The sequence below is a fragment of the Amblyomma maculatum genome, chromosome 10, assembly GCF_055883805.1.
Source record: "Amblyomma maculatum isolate TAMU_Amacu chromosome 10, ASM5588380v1, whole genome shotgun sequence".
Classification (NCBI taxonomy): domain Eukaryota; kingdom Metazoa; phylum Arthropoda; class Arachnida; order Ixodida; family Ixodidae; genus Amblyomma; species Amblyomma maculatum.
The window spans coordinates 54431116-54457936 of record NC_139353.1 but is presented as its reverse complement, the minus strand read 5'-3'; the positions used below and the strand labels follow the sequence as shown (position 1 = coordinate 54457936).

The 26821-nt window shown below is 44.4% G+C and overlaps 2 protein-coding genes across 2 annotated transcripts; both read left to right on the top strand.

Moving 5' to 3' along the window:
* Positions 1 to 3609: 3609 nt before the first annotated feature.
* Positions 3610 to 9449, top strand: LOC146176492 (uncharacterized). The gene is made up of 2 exons (XM_084581309.1): positions 3610 to 3900; positions 9231 to 9449. The coding sequence occupies exons 1-2, from the start codon at positions 3610 to 3612 to the stop codon at positions 9447 to 9449; spliced, it is 510 nt and encodes a 169-aa protein (XP_084437435.1).
* A 3107-nt stretch (positions 9450 to 12556) lies between these two features.
* On the top strand, positions 12557 to 25441 carry LOC146176491 (uncharacterized). Its single transcript, XM_084581308.1, has 5 exons — positions 12557 to 12575; positions 14700 to 14806; positions 16918 to 17085; positions 22342 to 22431; positions 25337 to 25441. Exons 1-5 carry the CDS (start codon positions 12557 to 12559, stop codon positions 25439 to 25441), a joined length of 489 nt encoding a protein of 162 aa, XP_084437434.1.
* Positions 25442 to 26821: the final 1380 nt, after the last annotated feature.

The window sequence follows — 26821 nt, the reverse complement described above, 5'->3', positions numbered from 1 at the left end:
GGTGATGACGAGACATCAAAAGGTACAAATTCTTTGTTTTTTCTTTAATGACTCTGCATTAGGAATAGGTTAAAATGAGGGATAGAGATGTAGAAAAAAGTTTGTTAAAAAATTTTGCGGCTTGCGCCGCGAACTGTCTCGCTGTAGGAATTATGAATTGTCTTTCTTACGGCAAATTTTAACAGTTGTTATAATGTTTCCTGCGTACAGATAGAAAAGCAAAGTGCAGTTATTCCATAGAAGGCGTATTGTAGAGAATTATTCAATGATTACCTTTTGCCGATATTTTTGCCTGGTTAGGTGTAATTTTTAACCACATATAAATGTTACGAAAGAAATAAAAACACTTCACATAAGGACCACTTTGCCAATCACCTCAGAACATAGCTTAGCAAAAATGAGAGGATCACAGAATCCGCCAAAAACTGTAAATGTGGGCAGTAAAATTCGATTACTTAAGTAAATAAAGCAGATGCTAAGATTTCGATGTATATTTCAAGATACTTGTGTAAGAGATACTATATGTAAAGAAAATTCGGCACTGAAAAATTGCTGATAACATTCTGTAATCAATGTGAAAAAAAGGTAATGCAATTTCGATGGACGTAGTTTGAAAACAGCCGTAAGGTCCATATTCTATATTATACCGTATTGTACGATAAAATACATGGACAGGAGAAGTCTTCTGTGCAATTGTCGAAAGCAAACTTTCAACATAAATGAGCAGAAATGCAGGGCGATTACTTTACATGTAAATGTGTAACAACATTCCTTATAGTTTCTCGTATGAGAAATTTTTATACTAATACCAGGTGTCATAGCCGATAAGGCTATGAAATGCCAACTTTCATTAAACGGAAGCTGAAGTGACTGATATTTGGACAATATACGAGGATTTGAACGTGCGAAGTTTGTAGATAAAGCTTGTCATCTGGTTTCACGCTAGCATTTAGGATAAGGGCGTAATAGCAAGTGAAAAAAGTTTAGTCTTCCCCTCAGTGCGCCGGAACGTTGCAGCAAACCTCGTATTGATGTCATTTTTGAGGAATTTTCAGATTTCCGCTTGCTTCGCCCACTAGCTGTCATGAGTCGACCGATGTTCCAAACGACTCTTCCTGAGATATATTTTAGGTGGCATTGGTTTTCTTCCTTCAAGTAACCGATTATTTGCTTGAAACGTAGCACCGATATACACGACGCCATCGTGGAGGCCCTAGCCCAAGCGGTGCTCATCGGAGAAGTCACAACTCCTGCGTCACTATTCGGCGATTACAGCGGCAATTCAAATGGTAGCACAAAACGACTTCGCATTCTTTACCGGCAACTTTATACATTTGTTTTCTGCAAGCTTATATGATTCTAAAACATTTTCAGCTACCCTTTAAATGTTCAGTCCAGAACGCCACCTCTTTCAATGGTGACAGTAAATATCAGAAGCAGTCATTATGGCCAAATGAAAGCATCGCTGATTTTCAAAACGTTGAAACTGAACTGTCGCGCGACTCAGTCAGAAAACACTAGAGTATAGTACTGCACAACTACAGACAACAGAAATCTACTACAGGAAAGACTACCAAACTACAGAAAAGTACTAGAGAAATATCGGGCGTTTACAACAGAAATAAAAATATTTTGTCGCATTTTCGACACGATGATGAGGTTTACGACTGGGAAGGCTGTTTAACTTGGTTTTACTTGGTTTAGCTCGGTAGTAATGAACAATGCAGAGGGAGAGGATGAAACTCTGTGGTTCAAGTGCCCTATGCCAAGCAATTTTCTTTAAAAATCTCTGTTGTGGGAAACCTAGGGGCTTCCTCTATGCAGCATTCAGGTAATTACATGGTTTAAGTGTCCGTTACCTGGAGGGGAAAGCCCACTTAACTTTGATTTAAGGCAGGTTATTGCTGCACTAGGCTCACAGACCTTGGAAAGATCTCGGTATTTTGTGGCTTTAATTCGTAGCCAAGAGGACATTCCACGTAGACCAAGAAATTGAAAACACCGACAATGGGCCGGGGTTTATATAAAGCAGTTAACACAAACATTAACAAGTTTTTGAGCCAAACCACAAGTAACGAGTAGAATGTAGCGAACGTTTATACGATATTTTTTCATTGATGAGCAAGCGCTGTCGCTTGTGAGGATTTGGTTTGTGGGGTTCAACGTCCCAAAGCAACTCAGGCTATGAAAGACGCCGTAGTGGAAGACTCCGCAAATTTCGACCACCTGGGGTTCTTTAACGTGCACTGACGTCGCACAACACACTGGCGCTTTGCTATTCGCCTCCATGGAAAAGCGTCCGCCGAGGCTGGGAATCGATCCCGCAACCTTGGGAACAGTAATCCAGCGCCGTAACCACTGCGCCACCCCAGCTGGGCAGGCAAAAGCCTTACCTGACGTGGTGGCTTTAGAAATAGGAGTCAGCTGGTGAGGCCAAAAAAACATGGTAGAATGCAGTCTATGGCAGCGACATTTGGACCGATCCCAAACGCAACAACGCCCACTCGCCTTGAGATCTCAGCGCGTGTTGAAAAGGCCAGATGGACAAAAATATCCTGAAACCTTGTACTACAGCCTGTCTCGTAGAATGTTCGAGGCTTTTGAATGTTTAAACAGATTTATTTAGGTTAGCCATAATGTTGCTGGCTATAGTGTTTTTTTTTTTTGTGCAGCTATTTTCTCGGCAACATGCATTACCTTTTGCTTCGAATTTTTGCTTATAAGATGTGCATTATTTCCTTCCTTTCCATATTATAATCTCATCCTTGCATTCTTTTGAACGTGGTGTCTTTATATATGTAGTATTATCGACTTTTGATTCATGTTTTTGTCTGTGTGCCCACTTCCTTCAGGGTCTGATGGTCCTGAAAGTATAAAAAGTAATACTTTTTAACGAAGGCTTAAATATAAATTAAAACCGATCTATTTATAGAAAATTTGTAGAGCTATTGAAGGTTTCTTCAAAGGTGTAGAATAACCAAGATAATGTGAGCAGAATGGTGTATCCACATAAATTTGCACGTCTCACACACATCTCTGCGGATAACTTGTTTAGCGCATCACTGCGAATGTGTGTATGTGCTGCTTCTCCGGCGTCCTTCAACACTGTACGTCTTTTTCGTTTCATCCTTTCGCTGCCGTTGGAGTTCTGATAAAAATTGGTACCATCGCCTAAAGTATTAATGCTTATAGCAACTCCGTTTGACTGTGGAAAACACGAAAACTTTTTGGCAAGGGAAGTTTGCTATATTGTACCACCCAAGAGAAATAATAATTTGCTAGGTTAAAATATGGCTACAGTGAAGAAACAGAAAAGTTCGATTTTTCCAACCTTTCAGCACCAATGCTACCAGCTCGAACCTAAAAAATCAAGTCCAGTTGCAAAGTCAGGGAACAAGAATGCTCAGTCCAGCTTTTATTTTAGAAAATAAATAAAACAATAGCTTTGAAATATATGGTTTTATTTTCTACACATTACGAGACAGGAGGGAAAATTTTTTGTGTAATGTACACATTCCATGCATGTGTTCTTATCAGTTACATTCACTCTACTTCGACGTCTTTACCTGTGGAGCAGCATGCAGTTTTCTGGATCTGGACCTCGTAAACATGGTGGAAACCATAGCAGTTCGACTGCCACAGCGGTACTCACCTCCATATGGCAAGCCCCAAGAAGTACTTCCGGGCCTCACCATTGGTAGCTTTGTCTTCAGCGACCTGGACAGACTGAAACCCTACGGTGCCCCACAGACCTACTGCCGCGACGGCTCAAGATTCGTTCAAGTGGATCTAGCGACGGAAGGCCCTGGACTGATGGCCACTGTCCCATGGAAGTACTGCGGTGGAATGGAAGGTGAAGCTAGATCGCAGGCTGGGGCAAAGGTTACAGTTATATTCAAGGTGAGGTTATTTACATGGCGTTTTGCAGTATATGTCTATTACTTGCTAGGACCAACTTGAGCATAGTAGTAAATGTCCAATCCCTGTTGTCCACACTAGAGCTGAGAAAGAAAATATTTGCTTTGAAGAGAAAGACAACAGAGATGGCTTTCCAGTAATAGGAAGGACAGGAAGTTGCTTTTAAAGATATAAAAAATGTCTTGTGAAGACTAGTGTCATGTGAGGAGGGCGGCAAATGTTGATAGCCTGAGAGATAAGGGTGGCGTAATAAAAAAAAATGCGTGCTCTTCAGTCGTTGAGTAGCAAGGCATATGACAGGGAAACGCACCTCTAGTATGTGTTATTGCTGTTCTTGTAAACACCAGTATAATTAGAGATTTCAGTCTCTCGCAGTCATGAAATATAAAATGAATTTTTTTTCTGAAGGCAAACCAAAATACACAAAATACGTGATGCGAGATAACGAGCTCGTCGTCACAGTTGTGCATTTGTATGACTTGCGCAACCTCAGTAATATCGTATGAACGGCCAGTTTCCAAACTGTTTGTTAGATGCCGAAAAAATGTATGTAATTTAAAACATTTGGGGTGGCTTTGGTATATGTAGTATGGAACCGCAGTAACTGCTTGCAAGTGTCAAAGTCAAACGCGCTAAAAAGTAATACCATTTGCATCATGGTGGGGATTTTTGGTCGTCCGCGCATCTCCAAACCGAAGATGAACGGGTAAAGAGAGTTTCTGACTTCGCTGGCTCTGCCTTTCGTTTCTTCGTACAGCCGACGCAACCGTTTGTGGGAGCACGGAACAAGGGCGGGTATCGTGAACAGCTACACGCGTCTCGGGGAGCAATCCGTGATTTGGTTTGAAAGCCAGTGACAAACGAAAATACGCAACGTTACTGTCAGGGTGGTAGGCTGACAGGGCTCGGTAGGGCCGCCGTCTATCGGGTTTTTTAAAAGCGCTTGAGGGCAGATCTGTAGCATCACACCATGGCAGTGCTCCTGTGCAAGTGTGACGTCAGCATTGTGACAAAACGAGAGGGAGCGAATTCAAATACGCTCTTTCACCGTTGAATTTCGGGTTGGGGGGAGGTGACACACGAAGTTGAACATCATTCAAGGGCACTGAATAAACCTTCCCGACCAATTTAACCTTGCTATGAGAGTATACGAAAAGCACATTAAATCGTGCGCAGAAGTAGTCACTAACAATTTACAAGATAATTACAGAATTTAAAATAAATATTTAAATAGTGCTTTATCAGATACTGCTCTGGCGGCACGCGTCCCTAGCATAACTACAACCAAAACAAAGACTAGGGACGTAAATGTTTTTACAGTTTGGTTCAGCCTAGCTTTAATATACTAGAAATATATGCCTCGTCCTAGAGCTTCATTTTGAGACGTATAAATTAAAACGACTTTAGCATTTCTTTGCATATAAAATAAGAATGAGATTGTTTATATCACATGAAGCAATGCTGTTTTAGAAATGTGCGTTGCGAGAAAGCGAAATTACCAAGATATCATAAGCGGATTTACATGCTTGAAACTTTGAACTATCATCCTGACAAATGAAATTTAAAGCCTGTCTCGCCTTTAGAGTTGGCGGTATTGGATTTCGAACTAAACTATTGCGCACAAAGAACAGAAAATGAAAGTTACTTCTCTGAGACAAATAATTGCTTCTTAATGAGCGTTACCTTTCAAAACATGTCCACCCTAACATGGAATCTATATGCCGGCAGAAGACAACGTACATTAAAACAAAAGTATTTAACTACCATAACGATCATTTGGCAACGGCACAAATAGAAAGGAGTCCAAGAGTACGGGCGTTGAAAACCAGTTCCATATCACATAGAAATGTAGGTTTAAAGGTGCTTCCGTGATTGACGAAGAAGTTAAAAGTAGACGGTTAATGAAAATAGCTGTCTTATGAGTACGTTTCTCTAGTTCTACAAATGTGGCTGCGAGCATCATGAGTCCGATGATGAGGATCTATTCTAAGTTTTCTTTTTAAAAATATGTATTTGGTTAGGTATTGTGAGCTGGTAAAAGTGTTTAGTCAAGCTACAACCACACCACGGGGACACAGTTGTAAGAGATGTAAGTGTGCTACGCGGCCGTATGTCGGTGGAGGCGGGCTGCAAAATTACAATATTGAGCGCAAAATTATCCAAAGTTAAAACACAAGTCACAAAGTAGAACTTACCTGCAGCCTTTTCACATTGCGACACTGGGGGCCCTAGTCATTGTAATTGCCGGAGTACTCCCAGCCGAAGGACCCGACCCAAAAGGTTTTTATAGCGAAACTTTAAGCGCGCGTGCGTTGCAAAACGGCGCGGACCTCACATGTCTGTGCGCCGATTCTTTAGTTTAGCAGCAAACTGGAGTCAATAACGCTATCATGTTGTTCCTTTAAAGGCTAAGCTTAAACGCCTTCAATCTTTTTTGCGTTTTTGCAGTTATTGATAGTACCCGAAGCAATGGCAAACACTCAACTGGCCCATTTTGGTCACTCAGCCAAATCAGCGGATGAGGGTCTGCTCTAGACTAAAAGGCACAGCGTTCAACATAGTGTTTCGAAAAACGTGAATGCGGTTCAATTCGGTTAAGCCTGGACATGTGTAGCGAAAGCTACAAAACAGATTCTTCACAATGTCCGACTCGAAAGTTCTCGACGTGAGTGCACTGACAGCAAACAGTATGAAGTGATCGGCGATTCTGCGCATCGTCTTGGCGCCGAGTCTCGTTGCTCCCTCTTCCCGTCTTCTTCCTTCCTGTATTCTTCTTCTTCTTGGCGTCTTTCGAATCTTTTTGCTCCATTTGATCTGCTTCTTGTTCTCCTCCTTCCCTCTTTTCTCATTTCGCCTCCTCTTTCTTCTTCCCTTCTTCTGTGACTCGCAGCAACCAGTTGCATTGCTTACTACTCACGCTCAAAGTGACTAGCGACGCTTACTAGAAATGCTCCGCTAAATAGCCTAGTGTAGTCGTTACAACATCGCAACAGTATGTCTAAGGTGGCCGACCTCTGCATAACGCCACAACTTACCAGACGTCTGCCATAATACCTGCCACCTGCCGGCCCAGCTGCCAAACTATCTAGGAAATTCGTCTCAACGTCACGTGAGCTGGCCGAGCACTGACAGGCCAGAGATGTTTCTGAACTCCCGAGACCACCTCACTTTATTAGCCAAGCACGGATTTTCGTCCTGATCGAGGGTGGCTGGCTTTCTAGGATTGTGGAGTGCCGCTTGCCACAGCAACTTCCATCAAAAATGGAGAATTTTCTGCGTGGTCCATAGTTTAATAGGGCAAGAAAGGTCACCTTACGCCAATTGATGATTTGTCTGCAAGGAATGTGAGAGCTGAAGTTCATGTCACCATTTAAAACTATAGGTTGCATTTTTGGAAAGTATTATAATTTCCTTCGACTTTGAAGACTGTTTTCCTGACAAACCATTTGCAATGACGGTACACTTCAGGTATCTTGGATACGACAAAGATATTTCCCATGCTCTAGTAATCGGACTACCGCCCTTCACCCTTCACTGGTGAAGAGAAAACACTTTCCACTTTCTCTGTTTCTGCATGCTCACCTTAAAGGGTCATGATACCAATTTCGAAATATAAACTATTTATTGCATCTTATCTTAATGTGCCAAGCAACAAAACCTCAACATTTCAGCTGCATCATAGCAGCAGATAGTCCTAAAACTGGTATTTTCGTTTATTCGTGAACAGCTTGCTGATCTGGAGACCCGCGCAGCCGGTGAAATGTTTTGTGCGCGAGCAGCGTCATCCGCGGTTAAGCGAAACCGTGGTAATGTTGGCCAAACAGCAGTCATGCCATTTATTGAGGTTACCGCAAACTGAGCTTCTCGTCGATTTTTGTTAGCAAATTTAACCTAGGGAATATCGGTATCTTGTGGGCGGGATTCAGGTGCACGTCGGAGCCCGGGTAAGTAAGGCGCCCCAGCTGACCCGCTCGAAACACGTACTCATTGTACACTGAAACACGTCTCACAAGCAACGCATAAAATGCGCAATGTACTTAATGGCGCCCGACGGCACTTTTGCACAGTCTTCGGGTACCGCCGACAGCGCAGCAGCGTATTGTATTTGGGGGTGACGCACTACATCGAGGCAGCCAATACCCCGGCCGTTCCATCTTAGTAGCATCGTTTGCGCTGCTAATGAGCAGCGCAAACGATGCTACTAAGATGGAACGGCCAAGTCTGGTCGTAGCCGCATCATGAAAGTAGACAATCAACTCATGAAGCTTACAGCACTGGACGCCGCAAGCTTACATCAATGGCTCCCCCTGGCGACGATTAGGGAGAAGGAGACATCCGGAGCGCCGTCGTCCTTCGAGTCACTCGCGCCCGCGAGCGCGAAGGACTCTAAGGACGACGGCGCTCTGGATGCCTGCTTCTCCCTAATCGTCGCTAGGGCTTCATTACTTCGCATCGAATTCACAGCGGGCGGCACTTTGTAATAGACCAGCGAGGCTTTTTAGTAAATGGACCACTCGATCTTGTAACTTCTGTACTCTCAACTCCACTGTTTCGTAGCAAAGGAAATGATTATTTTTGGCGACGCCTTAGCAGCGAATCTAGCGTATACAAGAACACGGGCACCTCACTGGCTGTGAGCAAAAACGCCCAACGTATGGGATCGGCATTTCACAAGAATCATTTATTTTTAAATGCCTTTTTCGAGGGCCTATTAATATTACGAGAAAAACAAATTTTAGCATGTTTTTCTGACACTGGCGCAAGAGATCTCGTATCGCTGGCGCGGCCGGCTGCCGTGGAAGGCACGGCCGGTGCGGACGGCACGCCGGTGTTTACGGCGCAGGGGCAGTGATCCCATTGGACGATGGCGGCGGTCGCGTCGACAAGAAGTAAATAGCGCTTCACTACAGCGTGTGTTCTGTGTCCAGAAATATGCTTAGTACACCTATTGGGATTCATGTTAGCAAGCGCGTACACAGAACACTGTTTCGGCAGCTTATTCGCGCCGGCCCGGCAGTAGACGATGCGGTGGCCTGTGTCGCTCTATGACGTCACAAAGCATTTCAACATGGCGATCACTGTCAGTGGGAGGAGCTTCGCGGTGTTAACTTCAGCCACTTATTTCGAAGTAAGGAATGTGGCTAGGGCGCTTAAATTTAAAGTCCAGTATTATCTGCCACACTAGTAAGCTGTAATATATTGATGGACAGTGGCATGACCGGCCTTTAAGGGAAGAATACCGAGCAGAAAAGGGGCAATATATATGTCAATAAGCACTGTCTTTAAACAATAAAATTAATTTTCTCCCGAAGGTGGATGAAAGCAGCGGCGACAATGCAACGAAGCTGGTCTATCACAGTGGACCGAAGTTCCCGGATGTGGAGACTCACTGGCTACGTCTGGATGGTGCTGGCGATGTACTGGGAGGTATCTTCAGTTCACTAAGGCTGCTTTTACCACAAGTGCTTCAAGAATTCTGGAGGGGGTTGCTCACCTTCGATCTCCGGAACATACTACGGGAAACTGCATGACTTCGCTGACCACAGAGGATTCCTAGGAAAAGTTCCGGCCATTTCTGGTCCTTTCTCAGCGCGTGCTTCCGAAACAGCCTGTCTTTTATCCCTTTTGAACTGGTATATAAATCAATATATTTCTTTGATTAAAACCATTATAAAGTTTTGCTTCTGTCTGGCCTCAGTGTCTCGTAGCTAAAGACTTGCAGATCATCATCATCATCATATGATCTGCCTCACTACAGTTGTTTTGTCCAATCATCAAACTAACGTATCAGGCTGGAATGAAATCCCGCCTCGGCGCCTGTTTGCTTGACTGACATGCTTGGCTGCTGGAAGCGCGGAGATAATAGGAGCGATAGCTCACATGGTTGAAGATGCGGAAGCAACCGTGAAAACAGCAAAGTGCTGTCTTAGTTTATGAAGAGTACCCGGGTTCGAACCCGACCTCGACGGCTGCGTTTCGATGGAGGCGAAACCAAGAGGCGTCCGTGTGCTGTGCGTTGTTGTTGTTGTTGTGGCTGTAGGAAGAAGGAAAAGAAAATGCACGCGCCTGCTACTGGCTCTGTAGCTGAGCCACCTCCGCTGCCTGATTGATTGATTACTAGGAAGGGAAAGGCACGGTAACTGCCTCACTTGTTTTCTGTGGACACCTCAACCGCGCCGAAAGGGAAGGGAAGAAGGGGGAAGTGAAAGTGGAAAGAGAGAAAGAGGAGCCGTAGTGGAGGGCTACGGAGTAATTTCGACCACCTGGGGATCTTTAACGTGCGTTGACATCGCACAGCACACGAACGCCTCTTCGTTTCGCCTCCATCGAAACGCAGCCGCCGAGGTCGGGTTCGTGCAGACAGAAGAGAAAATAAAGAAAGAAAAGGAAGAAGGAGAGAAAGACGCGCGCCGCAACAACAGTCGCCGTCCACCACCTAAGCGGTGGCAGGTGCAATGACGGCTTACAACAAATAAAAATTCGGTGACAGGCAAGCCACCGCCGCATGCGGCGGTGACCAACCTGCCCCAGCCCCATCAGGGGAGATATTACGGCCGGGGTCCGGCCTTTGTCAAGGAATGTCAATAACATTCCTTGACAAAGGCCGGACCCCGGCCGAAACGTAGGATTAAAGTGTTGTTTTTTCACCGTGTGTCACCTACTTCAGGTTTATGACCTACCGGACCCATTCGAGCTTCAGCCCACTCCCTATGTATATATATATATATATATATATATATAGGATGCGTGTGCCGTCTTTTTTTTTTCTTTTTTTTCTCTCCCCACCTGCACTTCCTTTCTCTCTCCGCCTGCACATGCTTTTTACCCCACCCACTACTACAATGCCATTGTACTCCACTGCGCACCTGTTTCGTTTTCCACTCTTTGCATATAGAACCTACCCCAATCGCTTGCATTCGCACTCCTGATGAGATGAAGGCCAGCTTCTGGTCGAAACGTCGAGTCCAATAAAATATTTGTTTAAATGAAGCGTACACTTCGCTCTCTCTCTCTCTCTCTCTCTATATATATATATATATATATATATATATATATATTAGAAGTTCAGAACAAAGCAAAATGAACCAGAAATTATATGCATATAAAGTACACTGCATGACATCACGTGCCATGTGCATTTTGGTATCTTTCTTTTTCTTTTTTTAATATTTTTTTCTTCTTTAGGGGTCTAACTCAGGCGCACTGTAGCACTCTCTCTCCAAGCCCTATAAATACCCATCTGGATCCAAAATATGCCACTGGTTCCCAGTCAGAACATCAGTAAAATCATGTTTTTAAGCGTGTGTGTGTGTGCGTGTGCGTGCGTGCGTGCGTGCGTGTGTGTGTGTGTGTGTGTGTGTGTGTGTGTGTGTGTGTGTGTGTGTGTGTGTGTGTGTGTGTGTGCGCGTGTGTGTGTGTGTGTGTGTGTGTGTGTGTGTGTGTGTGTGTGTGTGTGTGTGTGTGTGTGTGTGTGTGTGTGTGTGTGTGTGTGTGTGTGTGTGTGTGTGTGTGTGTGTGTGTGTGTGTGTGTGTGTGTGTGTGTGTGTGTGTGTGTGTGTGTGTGTGTGTGTGTGTGTGTGTGTGTGTGTGTGTGTGTGTGTGTGTGTGTGTGTGTGTGTGTGTGTGTGTGTGTGTGTGTGTGTGTGTGTGTGTGTGTGTGTGTGTGTGTGTGTGTGTGTGTGTGTGTGTGTGTGTGTGTGTGTGTGTGTGTGTGTGTGTGTGTGTGTGTGTGTGTGTGTGTGTGTGTGTGTGTGTGTGTGTGTGTGTGTGTGTGTGTGTGTGTGTGTGTGTGTGTGTGTGTGTGTGTGTGTGTGTGTGTGTGTGTGTGTGTGTGTGTGTGTGTGTGTGTGTGTGTGTGTGTGTGTGTGTGTGTGTGTGTGTGTGTGTGTGTGTGTGTGTGTGTGTGTGTGTGTGTGTGTGTGTGTGTGTGTGTGTGTGTGTGTGTGTGTGTGTGTGTGTGTGTGTGTGTGTGTGTGTGTGTGTGTGTGTGTGTGTGTGTGTGTGTGTGTGTGTGTGTGTGTGTGTGTGTGGGCCCCGTGAATGAACTTCCATTTCATACCGATTGGCGGCCACTTGGAGACCAATTATTCCGAACAGCCATTCTGTTCGAAATTTCTTTTTTAAGCCAGATATGCCTTTCACCTGGTGAGCTTTTGAAAGTGTTCATAGAACACGTAATATAACGCAGTGGTTCAAATTTTGTTCGGCTTCTTTCTTTGCCACTGGCCGGTAGGCTGCCACGTACGAAAGTCAGCAAGCAAGCTTGGCGGATAATAGCAACTCAGATTAAAGTTGCGCTACTTGTTACACACTGTATTAGCAGCTGTGAGGAAGTCTTCATCGTCATCATTATTATTCATTGTCACAGGCAATAATTACTACCCTACATACATCGGCTGGAAAACTTGTGAAAGTTCGTTTCCGCAATGATGATGAAAACATTCCATTTTGAAATAAAACTTGGTGATCGGCCTCCCTATTCTGGAAGTCAGTTGGGTTTCGCAAGAACTACCCGTGACAAAAAAAAAGGAAGTCACATATCCTAATCCAAATCCAAAATCCATGAGGTGCTTCGGAGTGCCACGAAGAAGAAGCCGACGACATCACTAAAAAGTAGACCAGGAAGGCGGTTGAGAAGATGAACATCACAGGCGCAAGTACTGTACTTATTTATGCAATCTCTTGGAATTCATCATGTGCACACGATGCACTAAAGTCAATATGAGCTCGTATGCGAGCTCATCCTGCCTTTTCTCTTTACTCCGCTGCGATGTTATCAATGAACGCGGAGCGCTGAACGAAGGTGTAAACATTGAGAGCAGCCAATCGTCGTTCTTGAGAATTACTACTGGATGAATGAACTGTAGCATGCAGCTCAAAGCACAGAAGGACCGATATAGACGATGCTGTGGTCTACAAATAGAATGGTGGCGGCAAAGCATTAGGCCGGCATTCTAATCGAGCCAGCAAGTGGGCTCTCAGTAGTTTAGTAGTGTGAAAGACTCAAGTCGTTTCGAATTCTACTAAGGCCGTCCATTAGATGTCCCTCAGACATCAATATTTCGCCTATACCTATCTATTCTGTTTGAGTTCTTGTGGGGTCCGGCGCTGACCCAATACTACTATAAGCGATAATAATGTAAAAATCGGAGAACAGAAACTTACTGCATTTTCAACATATCTGATGTGCTTCCATGTTTACTCTCAAAGCATCACGAACGTAATAGTTCACCATGCCGCAAACGTGCTAACAAATGCGGTCAATGTGTGAATGGAAGAGCATTGTGGAAGAGATGGGCGTAACTCAGCATTGCCCAACTGCAGCCGTAAATGTTTTGCGAAATCATTGTCGAAAGCAAACATTTTTGTTAGCCCCTGCTGATAGATTGCAGAGTCCCAATGAAAAAGAGGTGATATACTGGCAGTGAAAGCAGAGGTTTTGTATAAGGTATAGAAAATGTCGAACATTTAAAATATAAGTATGCTGCCACCAATTGCCGTTCCCTTAAATTGAACTGGCTTCAAATCAAGTTTATTTAGTAGGTCCTTGAAGCTAGGTAAAAATGCTCTTCCCTTCCGAACGATTCGGCATATATAGAATTATATAGGCGCCTATAGTAGCTCGGGGGTGGAGGGGGGAGGGGGAAAGCTTTAGCACCCCCTCCCCCTGAAAAATTTCCTATAGGAAAATTTTAAATTTCAATGACAACTACAACCAAATGAAATTTATTGAGTATTTCTTTGGATACACAAACAAAGGTCCCAAATCAAAGCTTGTTATTAAAACTAGAAAACACACACGAGTGATAGGCATCCCAGCAAACCTGTGGGCAAAGCAAAAGTTTTTACTAGCTTCCTTAGCACGGAACATAAAGGCGATTCAAAATGATTCACCTCCTCTCCACTTTCATTCACCGAACGCCAGCTCGCTTAAAGAAATGAAGAGAACAAATCGCGACAAAGGAGGTTATTATAATGAAAAGTAACATAAGAGCGCAACAAAAACGTGACAGCGCCGTTGTTGTCCTCTTCTCCTCTTTGTCAAGTTTTTGTTGAGCTCTTATATTACTGTTCGTCACGGCTCACCAATTCGTCAAGTCAGCCGTTCTTCTAGAAGTCATTATAACCTCCTTTGTCGCAGCGGCGCCCCGCAACGCTCCATTCCGCCACCCAATTCTGAGTGTCCAATGACTGGGTGCACCCAAGCCCCGAAGATGTCACCTGTGAGGTTCGTGCGCGATACGTCGCCTATTTTGATTGTGATTGGTCGCCAGGTCCAGAATTCAATTTTTTTTTCTAAATAATAAACTCAGCTCAAGCGTTCAAGTTTGTCCCGAATACTCACAAAGACCCCTCTATGGATTCAATGCATTCGAATATACCCTCAAGTACCGTTTCAGGGTTCCTTATGGTTGGCGCTGCAGATTCCAGGTTAGAAAGCAAAGCTGTAGGCAACGCCAATTTAAACGACTTAAGCTGTAAGAAAATGTGAGAAACTGTAACAGATTTCAGTATGTTTTTCGATTGGTTTTACGTTTCCACAACGACTTCCGTACAACGTACCACAATAAAGGTTGCGCTAAAGCTTCGCATTAACAAAATTCTAAAGCTCGATGTCATATCTGCTTGTTTTACGCAGTTTTCAATTTCCCGTTTCTTGGACATCGCAGTGCTCGACCCTTACAGCATGATTCAAGTTGTTGTATTCTTCCATAATACTCCGACATGTTTTGCACAAATGTAGGCTCCTTTACCAACTTCTGTTCCTGTCGTTACTGCAGAATACGGAGTGTCAGCTGTGGGCTTCAAGAAAGAGCGGCCCATCCTTCACATAAGCTTCGACGATTACGTGAGCACAGTCAACGGGTTCCTGAACTTCTTGGAGATAGTGAGTATATATGCGGTCTCAGTGTGCCGACCTATAACTGTTCTCACGACACGCCGAGAGAGTTTTATGATCTACGCGACTGGTGTGAGTGGAAAGACCTCGCTGCGAGCTTAACTTCGCTGAGGCTTCAGACAAGAATGATATACTTTAAGTTTGCTTTTTGAAATTTTTTTGAACTGGACATTTTGTGAAATTATCGTTATACGCCTATAATCTAGAATTAGCCCTGTCCGGGAACAGATGTGACGACGCTATCCCCTCTAAATCTTCTTCACACCCATGACTTATTCTGCTACCCTCAGTTGCTATTTCTTTCCATTCAAATCCACACTGGTGTTTTATTGGCTCATTAATAACAAGTTCTTAAGAATAAGGTCGATAACACGTCGTAAACTCCCTTAGTGCTGGTACAAGTCGTTACGGGGTTTTTAAAGTGCCGTTGGTAGTGGCGTAGCCAGGAAACATGGTGAAAATAAGGCAGGAAGGAGGGGGGGGGGGGGGGGGGGAGCAGTATTCAGTCTATTCCAGTTGTATTCTGATGCAGAAACAACCTCACCCCTCCTCCCTTGCTACGACTCTGACCGTCGGATATATAAGCCATCCCATTCATTAATTTGTCGCTAATATTGTGTCGCTTTCTTAAACACAAGTTATTATCAACTCCAACCCCGTTACAGTTAGGCTATTATTACTTATTTTTCTAAAGTCTTCTGTACATAACTTATTTCTTACAAAATATTCACTGTTCTAGTAGATGTCGTCGCTTCTGCATTTTTATCAGTAATATCTTTAAACCCCAATGAATGCTTCGATGATGGAGGGTCTTGCAAATTATTAATTAATCACACGTTCATTAATATTGCTAACAAACTGAATTTTAGCACATTATGGATTATGGCAAAGTGATACATCTTATATCTATTCTGTTCCTTCACCACGAAACACGCTCATTCATTCTGTGTTTAAAGGAGTAGACGCCGGTGAAGGCCGCCTTGTATAAAACCAGTGCACCATGACCTCATAAAATCACAGTAACTATTTATTGCAGAGAGCTAGAGGAAGCCAGTACTATAACGAATCCTTTTTTGCGCTCAGAAAGTTTCTCTTCTGAACAGTATGCAGCGAAATTACACTCCACGCGATAGTACTTTGCAATTCTGCTTGCTGAAACCTGGCTACAGGTGCGGACGTAAATAAAAGAAGAGGGCTATCACAATCTAGCTGCAATAGCGCCTTTTCTATCGGACATGAAGAAGCACTGCTTGACAATGAGAAAATGAACTCGTATCTATTACCAGCCACGTTATACCACAGCTGCCAATTTCCGTTAGGAAACAGGTTAAAACGTTGAAAGGAAACCACCTGATCAGTTTACTTTGGTGAGCTTCTGTATATGTCGATGACACTGCTGTTGAAGTTGAAGACAGTTTGTTTTTTCAGCCCGTAGTGCACACCATTCTGGGTCTCATCATCCGATTGAGCGCCCAGGGGCTGCGCGAATGCCGAAGATACAGTGAATTACAATGTACAGTGTAGAGCATGAGGGCATCCGTTTGTACCAAGAAACGTATTTCGTTTCGAGCCAATTTCGAGTGAGAAACCTTTGGGGTGCAGTAGCACTTGAGCAGCTGCTCTTTTGCTCTCAAAACAATAGGAGTGCTGGCTGCCAAAGCGAAAACGAATATTTTGTTGTTTTCTTTCCAGCCACGCGGCGCCGAACAAGTTAGCGATGCTGTTTGCACACTGACAAAGAAAGGCCGTTGCAAGGCGGGCAAACGAGTTCAATAGTAGCCGACACCAGCGCCGCCACTCGTTGGTTATTTGCGAAAGCAGGCGCCCCATAAGATATACTTTCGACCGCTACACTGTATATTCCAGCTCGCAGTACTTAGGATATCCAGAAAGCCTTTGGGAGCTGCTGTAGAGAGAGAGTAAAGATACTTAGGGACTGAAGGAAGCTCGTGTATACAGGTGGATGCGTACGGCAAGGATTGTGGTTTATCGAAAACTTAGGCTGGCGAGGCTCTTCCTGCATAAGGAGGTGATGATGATGATGATCGCTCCCAGAATGATCAGATGTAGTATGGTCAACTTTCTGGTAATCATTGCAGGTGGGCGGCCTCTTCGTGTACGGCATAACGAGCATGGACAGCAGGGACACGAGCTCGGCTCGCTTTTTGGCGGGGTGGGCCTTCACCTTCGGCTTCAACAGCCTCTACATGATGCTTTCCAGCATGCTGAGTGCCACATCGGCCCACTACCTGCCGGCTCTTTTCTACGTCAGTGAAAAAGCAGTTCGCAGAACGCTTGCGCGCCGTATATCCGGTCAGCTTTGGAGCAGGGTTCTACATTTCGCCCAGCTACAAAATTCTGCGTGAAATGTGGGCATATAACGCGCGTAATCTCCCCGGAGCTGAAAAATGCATGCGCAAATTGCTAAACTGTGAAAAGGTGGTCGGATAGCCTTCTATTTTCATAACTGCACAGTCAGGAATAATGCACACAAAGCAAAATAAACAACTAATTTCAGCAATCACTGACAGCAGTTTAGGGAGAGAACGTTTTTGGTGTTCTAAGCTACCTGATCTTAAGCTTCATGCTTATAGAAATAACAGTCGTCATGACAGGGCAATAATGAAAGAAAGCGCTGGCCTCAGCTATACCCGAGCTTAGCGGTAGATAGCATCACCGAAATCGCGCTAGTATTCAACAATATAGTAACGGTAATGTCGCCCAAGCAGTTAGCTGGACCACTTGCGAGGTAGGAGATATTTTTTGCGCGCTAGTTACTGCCCTGGGCTTTTATATGCCCATCCTCGATCGCTGCTGCTGCTGCAAAAAAAAAAAAAACACTTGTTCTAGCTCAGTAATTGCCAGCCTACTCACATAACACAGCCATAATTACCAGATCCATATGGGGTAAAATAATGACCTCTCGTAAACTGTGTCCTTTCTTTCATGGTCTACTAGTTTAAAATCACATCAATATTGTTATCTTAAAAATGTAACTATCATCATTATTATACTGTTCTTTAAAAGTAAAAAGCCCTCATCATTTTTCTTGGTGTTAGGCGCTGTTGGCACCTTTTGTGTGCGTCTCACAACGTACCCGTCATTCAGAAAAATCTTGTACCTGATAGCCTCATGAGGGACTGCATTATCGCAGCCTTCATTCCATCCGCACCTGAGAGGGTGATTGCAGAGTTGATACGCGTCTCGTATGTAAATTTGCATTCTGTATGGCACGTGCGTTAATACACTACGTTCAACGCCACCGCTATGGATGAGAGGCGCTGGTCAAAACACTCAAGGATACCTACCTACAAGAAAAATAAATACCAAAGGAAGAATAGGGCCAAATAGCCTGCGCCGCCCTATACTGCGCCGCCCGTAGCATGTTGTTTCCGTTTCGACATCCCAGACAAGTTCCGTGATGCTTTCTTTCGTATGGATCAACATATCAAAGAGTAATTTTGCCACTTGTGTTACGGCTACTGGCACTGTTCGTGTGTTGTCTAGTAACAAGCCCATCATTGCCTTATATCCATTAGCTGGTGACCTGTATAGTACACTAAGTATAGTGGGCCTAAAGACAGCAAGAATGGATGCACAGAATTATAAGTTGTCTTAAGAGCCCGCAATCCATTTGGTAAGCATTAGTGTCAGAACACGCTTTTCTATAATGGCTGCTGGTATGGTTAGCAGGCATGTGCAGAGGATGTGCACAGCAGTGGTACCGACGTTTTCGATCTCAGCAACATAACAATATGGCCTAAGATACCCTTGTGTCAGTCACTCTTTGTTTCTAAGACATCATTTTGTTTCACAGAGGCTGCGAAGATCTATATTATGATGACGTCAAAGAGTCGAAAAAATACAGACCGACTGGCTTAGTATCCGATGAATACATAGCTTACTCATTTGCTCGCCAACTGGATCAGAACAATTTGCACTTCAGTCAATCACATGTCTAGACAGAATTTCGTAAAGGCTCCTGGAGAATGCACCAAACATACTACTAAAGAGGTGATATAGAGGAGAACGCACAAACTTGCCCACGTACATAGCTTTCATAACTTACGAGAAAGTGTCTCAGTGATTCGAAACCTCAGCAGTGATGTAGGCATTGCGGAGCCAGAGTGCAGAGAAATAAATCATATGTGTCTATATTGGCCCACTGCCAACCTCGCCATCCACTAGAACGTAATAAAACCGCCAGGCAGCGTTAGAAGACCCTCCAGGGATATTTCATTCCATGTTCATAGGAGACATTCGGAGACCTGAAGTGGAGCTGGTTGAGAATGAGAAAATGAAGTGTAACTTACTACTGTGCTATTTGCTGATAAGCGTGCATTGCCAAGTATAAATAAAAGAACATTCAGCACTTCGGAAGGAAACAGCAATTTACGACTGGTAGCAAGATGCTCAAATTCCTTAATAGGTGCTTTTATTTATTACAAGCAAGGACTCAATCCTGACCAAGAAATACAGAAGGCTCGGAATGCGGTGGAGCGCATTTTGAGGTGCTCCCATATCACAAATAGCGTTTTGCCAGTGTCTCTCTAAAGAGATTTTAATATGTCTGGTGTATCTTGTGCTCACATATGGTGCATATGCTGGAAAGATCAAAAAAAGGATTTAACTCCATTTTCACAAGGCAAAGGACGCCAATGAGCGTAACAATTAAAAAGAAGAAGCAACTGCAAATGGTCGGAGAGAAAGCGGGAGTTAATCATATTTTAGTCGAAAATACAAAAAGAACTAGGCCTGAGTTCGACTTGTAGCGCCAAGAGAGGACAACCGATGGGAGCTAGGGGCAACAAATTGGTGAGGTGAGGGCGGGAAAAAGTGTGTGTATGAGGTCAGCATGTTTGTGGGAATAAGCGGGCCGTGGCTAGCACAGGACCTGGTTAACTGGAGGAATATGGGAGAGGCAGTTGCAGTTGTAACCGTGAGGCTGCGGATGATCACGGTATATTCGCATGAAATAAAGCATTCTGAGCCTGTAACCTGTATTGTATGATGAAAAATTGCGCAAGCAGTCAATCAAGCAATCTCATGTCACGGGAAGTCGAGAACATGGATACTAAGAATATTGCAAGTGTGGACAATTTAGGCTTTGAAGCAGAACGTTTAGCTGTCGCCCCATATAGGTGAAATTAGGTTTCATATAGGTCAAATTAGATTGTAGGAAACTATAACAGCTACTGCGGTAAACTAAGGTAATTAGAAAGTGTTGTAGTATGGTAGTTTATGTAAACTAATTAGGTCACTACGGCAAAACATCGCCACAATATGTCGCGTTCGTTAAAATTAGGCAACTTCGTTATAGAGTACAGACGACATCCGTATATTTCAGGTTACATAGGTCGACTGACGGCCAAAGCGGCGCTCGGAGGTTTCGTTCTTGAAACCTGCTAGACCTGGCTTGCCTTCCGACTTGAGGCCGCCTGGTTTCGTTTTCGCAACACAATATCCATGAGGCCACCTTGTTATCAACGCCGCCGTTTAGGGTGGAAATATCGATTCTACATTCGGCAGTTTTTGGGGCACAGCGGAGGGCGAAGGGCTAGGCGGGAACACTATAAAGTCATATTATTACTATTGGTCCACTCACATCTACTAGTACACCTATGCCAAGGGACACGATGACCATAGAGAGGGAATTGCCGACGGCGCTGTACCGACACCACCGAGATTTTAACAAGGCCTGCGCACTCCAGCAGCCTACGTCACGACAGGCGGATGGCGATAAAGTACGAGCAAATGAAGGTGCGAGCGCGAATCTGTGTCGAGTCACATGATGTCATCTCGCCCTTTTACCCAAGCCTGTACGCGCAGATTCAGTGGCTGATCCTTTGTCGCTCATCCGCTTGTCATGGCGTTCTCTGATGGGAGAGAAGGTGATGCAAAGGCCTTTTTAAAATCTCGGTGGTGTCGACTGTACTCCATGCCCCATACGCTTCGGCTTGGCTTGAGCAGAGGATGAAATCAGGATGCCACGACGGCAACCGGCGCCTATAGAAAGGCACTGATAGTGTCTCCGCGGCAGAAGACAAATCTTTGAGGATCTTTGTCATTGCTTGTGAAGAGCTATGCCAGTACTTTATCCTACACATAATGAACTCAGATTTAACAGCAACTCACCTTTCAGCGGTGTCACTGTACGAGAGTGGCCACAAAGTTCTTGAGACAACGAAGGGAACTAGAAGTTGGATGGTAGAATAAGTTAGCTAGCTGTATTCGTCTTCTCTGTCTGAGCATACATATTCATGCATATGTATGTTCAGGCAGAGTAAAAATTCGTCGTCTCCCCGGTGGTAAACCGTCAGAGACAAATGACACATGGTGGAGCAGCTTCTCAATGAACAGGAGAACTTCATACAGACTATATACAAGAAGGCGATACAAGAGTCAAGGCGGATTTGCTTCCTCAAGGGAGCAACAATCAGAGATGAACGAAAACTGGCCGTGATCGGCACGCGCCAACCTCTAAAGCGGAGAAACAAGGCACTCCGCGTCCGCGCAGTCTAGCTGGCGCCTCTTGCACCAGCTCTAAAGCAACCGCTACTCCCAGCGCTCGGTCAGCGCGAGCGCACTATCGCAAGGAGTAGCTCCAGCAAAAGAGATTGGGGCGCAGTCCCGCGCTCCTGAGATGAGCCCAGAGCGTGCCCCTATCCACAAGTCAAAATAAAAATACATCAACCGCAAACTCCCTCTTCGGAAACCTTCGTAAAGTGTACCAGATATGCGCTACACATCACAGAGCAGTGCGACGAAAGCCTGACCCCCCTTCGCAGGTTTTATGGCCTCCGGCCGCTCCCATTCGGGCGACGGGACAGCTGGAGACCGCGCTAATGAGGGTCCGAGTCGAGGCAGAAGGAGAGGACTTCTCCCGTCGCCAGTAGCACAGGGAAAGTAAACTCCAAGGAGGCCCGATGGAAGAGCTCGCATTTTAGAGCTAATGATCTCCTTCTAGGAACCAGAACGCGACACGCTGTTCAACACTAGGACACCCAGCTGAGAAATGGTTCGAAAACTCAAGTATACGTATATACATAAACACAGGCATGGGGGTCCGGCACAGAAACTTGTAAAGACAACCCAACAAACGCTGAGGCCGAACAGAGCACGGGCCTTACAGGCAGAGAAGACGAGACATTTTTGTCTAAATGCTAATGAGCGAGCTGACCATGGTTTCGGTTCCAATCTTTGCTTATATTGAACTCCTGCCTTACAGCAACAGCAGGGTGTGATGATAGCCTGGATATCTCCTCTAGATTTTTTTTTGTTAAGTAGCATTTGTTCCGAGATATTTTGGATACCCCATATTCATGTGCGCTGAGTTTTCACCCGCTCATGAATCAACATGCGATAATTGCAGCCTGTGTTACTGTAGAGTGCACAATATTTTGCATGAAGCAGCATGTTTCATCTTCCGAATTTCGTACCTTTTAGTTGAACGTCGCTCATGCCTTCGTTATCAGTGACGCTTGTACGCCATCTTTGTCTGCGTCTGATCTGTTCGTGTGCAGTATGTCCTCTTCCAAGGAACGGGCGCTGCCGCCTACATCTTGAGCTGCTTGTTTCACGTGCGAGCAACCCACGAGCTGTCGATTCAAGCTGTGAGTACTAATGGCTTGTCCATTCACGGCATGCACCGGTGGTCTTTGCTTAAACATATAAGAGAGTACACATGGTTTGGTATAGTTTGGTGTGGGGGGGTTTAACGTTCCAAAGCGACTATGAGAGACGACGTAGTGGAGGGCTTCAGAAATTTCGACCGTTTAGGGTTCCTTAACATCGCACAGCAGACGGGCGCCTTGCTTCTTGCCACCATCGAAAAGCGGCCTCCCGCGGCCGGCAATTGACCCCGCGGCCGGCAATCGACTCCACATCCTTGGGCACAGTAATCGAGCGCCATAACCACTGCAACACCATGGCGGGGCAAGAAAGCAGGCATGAACAAATAGAGAGCCAAACGACTTCGGCCGCAGTGAAAACTACACCGCTTTCACATGAACTGGTTGATTTATGGCTGCATATAGCTCCTTTTGTTCTGCTTGAATGCAAGGATCTACATTCTTTCAATGTATCACAGAGTCAATTTAAATGGTAGTCATTAAATTTAGATTACTTGTTTAAATTCTCATTAAATTTTTCGTTATTATCCAAATTGCAGGATTATATAGCTGCCTTGATAGGAAAGCTTCACTAAAATGCCCTTCGCGAGCTGCAATCATGTATTAAATATAGGAAGGCTTCCACCGTCTGTATTCCCCAGTGATGTGGGCAGGACGCTTTTTTTATTTTTCATGCGGAAGTACAAAAACAAGGCGTCCACACAACGTTTCAGCAGAGCATATCGGCAGAAAGCGTGCACAGATTCTGTCTTTCCGATCCCAAAATTAGCTCTCGGCACCGAAGAAACTCGGTTTGTTTAGTGTCCAATTTAATGAGTACTGCGAATTAAACTGTCATCTGCTAATGTCAATCTCCACACAAAATTTGTCCCCTGGACCCCCAAAATTTGACCTGAATTGGTGTCTAACCTAATTAGACTGAGAACGACTGAGTGGTGACTTCCAAATTTATTTCAATTAAGTTGTGCTGAAACCTTTGCAACCCCCTCCCCTGGACCATCGAATGTGGCTTCATGCCATTGGAACAAAATTGACGTCCAACCTAATTTAACCGTCTTAAACTCAATGGTGACTGAAAATTTAGGTAGGTCCCCTCAAAATTTGGTATACCTAAGCGACTTCATGCATAATTCGGAGGCTGCATGCACTTTTGGAATTGTTTCTTAGCCTTTCTAACAAATCTACCTCTCCAACGCTGCGCATACCCTTTTTAGGCGCAGCGCTCACGTATTTTTATGCGGTCGGCATTAATAGCCTCAAATATCGCTTATACAAGAGGCGAAATTTCAAACATTTGTATGCAAACTATACGCTAGCGTAAGAACAATCTTGCGAAGAAGATATCCGGATACTCACGTAGATCACAGAAATCAGTTTAATGGAAGAGATCGAGCAATTTTGGTGCAACTCTGGCATGACCCCGTTGAGTCAATTTATTTTGTTTAATTTTGTAATCATTGATTCTTTAAAATTCTGGAGATGCACTGATTTGCTTACATAACAAAGTTTTGGGACATTGATGAGCAAGAAGGCACGTAACCCAGACATAGAATTTATTGTAGAATCACCTATGGATAAGTGAGCACCTGACAAGATCACGTTACCCTAATTCACACTCAAGTGGGTGAAGCGCTAGGTATAAACCTATGATCGGCTGAATGACCAGCTTCTCCTGGCGCGCAGAGCAGAGTTCATGATCGCCGCTGCTTGGTGCTTTTGTTTCCAACCACATGTCAGCGCTCAGAGTAGCGGTGACGAGTAGTTAATAGTTTAGTGGACGCTCTCGTAAACAAGTACCCATTTTAGCTTCGTCCCCCGCTGTTTGGCATGCCCTCGCTATCGCGAGAAAACCTGCAAGAGACAGGAAACCTGCAGCCTACCTTATATACATAAAACTAAACTCCGTAAATCTGATAAACATGAGCGGCAGCTTAACGTGGATAATCTGCGCAATACATGCAGAAACAAAGTTTACAATTTGTTTACCAGTACCTTTCCATTTCTTCCATCGTTAAATATTTCGTTATTAGTTTTGGCTTTTTAATGAATATATATTCAGAAGCATTATGTAGCACGCGCTTAGTTAAGATTAATTTCTTTTTAGATTTCTTACGATGCCTTGACACAGTTAGCTAAGTATTAAGGTGAAAGAATTTCCTGGCTAGGGCGTGGCGTCCGCAGAAAGTTTCATCAGAATGCGTCCTTCCTAGGGGTACTTGTCTCCACCGGAAATCGAAACACTATCCTTCCCATTCCCAGCCGAGTACACAAACAACTCCTCCACGCCAGACTCGTGAGAAATAGATCATAATATCATTGTCTACACTAAGAATGATAGTATCGATGACAGTGACTATGCAGTCAGATGTACTTTTGTTGGTGATAGTAAGAAATGATAATGACTAGACATGTAGTTGATAATGATGATGGTAGCAATAGTGATATTAGTAAGACAATGTGACGCAATCAATGAAAACAGTCCTGTAAAGTGGCTTTCAACATTTGCGCTCTTAAGCAGACTTAAGCGCAGTCCTGTAATTCTTAACTGGTGCTGTGTATTTTGAGCGTGCAGGACGCCAATTTATTGATGTTAATTCATCTTATGAGAAAAGATGAAGAAGCTGACATATTAAGCGCAAACCTAAATGCCCGGCAGTCAAAATGACGCAGTCGGTTGCTTCACGTACTAGGCTGCCAGTTATTTGCGCTGTAAGACAATGCGGGAAGCATATATGGGCCCTTACGACAGCTGGATGTGGCGCATAACATTAATCGGCGGTTGCTGGGAATGACTTTTTCTTGCTGTGCACGGGGTTAACAATGTGGGGGATGATGACGCTGATGCTTATTAGTACAGTTCCGTTTATCCGTTTTTCAATATCCGCAGCTTATCGGCCTGTTCACGGGCGGCATCCACGCCTTTCACTGTGCCTACTCCTACTACAAGCTGTACGCAGAGCCAAGAGAGAAGAACTGGTTCGAGAAACTCTAGGCTCCCTGGTAGATCAAGGCGTAGTGCGCAGCGTGCATTTAATAAAGTCTTGGCTGGTTGGATCCGTGCCGTGATATAAAATTGCCATTCCAGTGTCCTTAACTGCAATTACTCGATTTGCGTTCGGGTAAGTTGGCTGTTGGGGAGCCAGCGTAGCGCATTACCCCGGATACGCGGACGGCCTGCAACAAGCTCTTCGAAGCGACGCTGTTTATGCATTGGGTGCCCTTCTAATGCCACACCGATAGTGATAGAAAAGGAGCCGCAGAATCTTTGTTCTAGACAATTTCCTTAGCAATACAATTGAACGAGTAAACCTATCCTCAATTAGTCCATTTCGTTCATTTGGTACTTCGCATACCGATTTATTTTTCCGAAATTCGCCGCAAAATGAATAATCATTTCTACAATGCTAATGGATGCTGTGTTCAATGATTCTCTGTTAACTGTAGTTCAATAATTTCCATTTGGAGTAGTTACACAGATACGTTGTCGCGCTTGTATCTCAGCTTTCTTGAAAAATAATGTTTTCTACACCTTTCTTAGGATTTAACGTGTGCCACACCCGACATTTGCAGATTATACATGAAACACCGCTGGAATATGGGTTAGAACGAGAGCGAAATGGCTACTGCTGGGGCGTAACTTGAGAGCGCCGGCTAGGATGCAGGAAGTGTGTGATATATTATGCGTACCATGCTGTAATGTGATCCTTCGAGAGTGAGCGCCAGGTTCTGCGTTGTGTTTATACTGGAGCCCGCTCTGCCGATGGTCATGTGAGTGCCTCGTGCTCGCGCATGATATCACCTATACATGTTCCTCATGCCTTGGCAGAGAACAATCTTTCAGTATTGCGGCAGCTCTCTTCCTGTGTGCTTGGTGCATAGCCGCATCTGCCCACTTTTTGAACTTTTTGAACAGCCAAACCAATTGGAAGCAATTCAGCAGTGAAAACTCCAATCGAGTGCCTGGGAATAAATACCTATTGCTGCTTTTTCATCCCGTTTCGAGGCATCTGTATAAATGGATATGTGTCGTGAATACTGTAATAGATAATCTTCAAGGTGGCCATTTATTACGGTGGTAGTCAAGGGATTTGCATTAGATGGCAACGACTGGTCAAAGAACAGTGCGGAAGTAGCTTGAACATTGCCAACACGTCTTGCTGAAATAAGTGAAATTGTAATTTTGGACAGCAAGGACTGAGTAAATATAAATTTTGGTTCCTTATATTGCGGCCAATGATAATCTAGAAACTGAGCTTGGTGTGTAATAAAAATGGGAGAAGCCACTCCAGACAGAAGTTCCAGTGCTCTTAACAATGTTTGCACAGTGAGGAGCTCAAACCGAGAGTTCAAGTCCCGTACACGGGCCTCTAAA

Bases quoted from the DNA above. Each gene is read 5' to 3' on its own strand.
- LOC146176492 (XM_084581309.1), top strand. From the start codon at position 3,610: ATGGTGGAAACCATAGCAGTTCGACTGCCACAGCGGTACTCACCTCCA. The intron at 3,901-9,230 runs GTGAGGTTATTT...TTTCTCCCGAAG, and splicing joins AGGTTACAGTTATATTCAAG to GTGGATGAAAGCAGCGGCGA.
- LOC146176491 (XM_084581308.1), top strand. The intron at 14,807-16,917 runs GTGAGTATATAT...TAATCATTGCAG, and splicing joins TCCTGAACTTCTTGGAGATA to GTGGGCGGCCTCTTCGTGTA. The intron at 17,086-22,341 runs GTCAGTGAAAAA...GTTCGTGTGCAG, and splicing joins ACCTGCCGGCTCTTTTCTAC to TATGTCCTCTTCCAAGGAAC.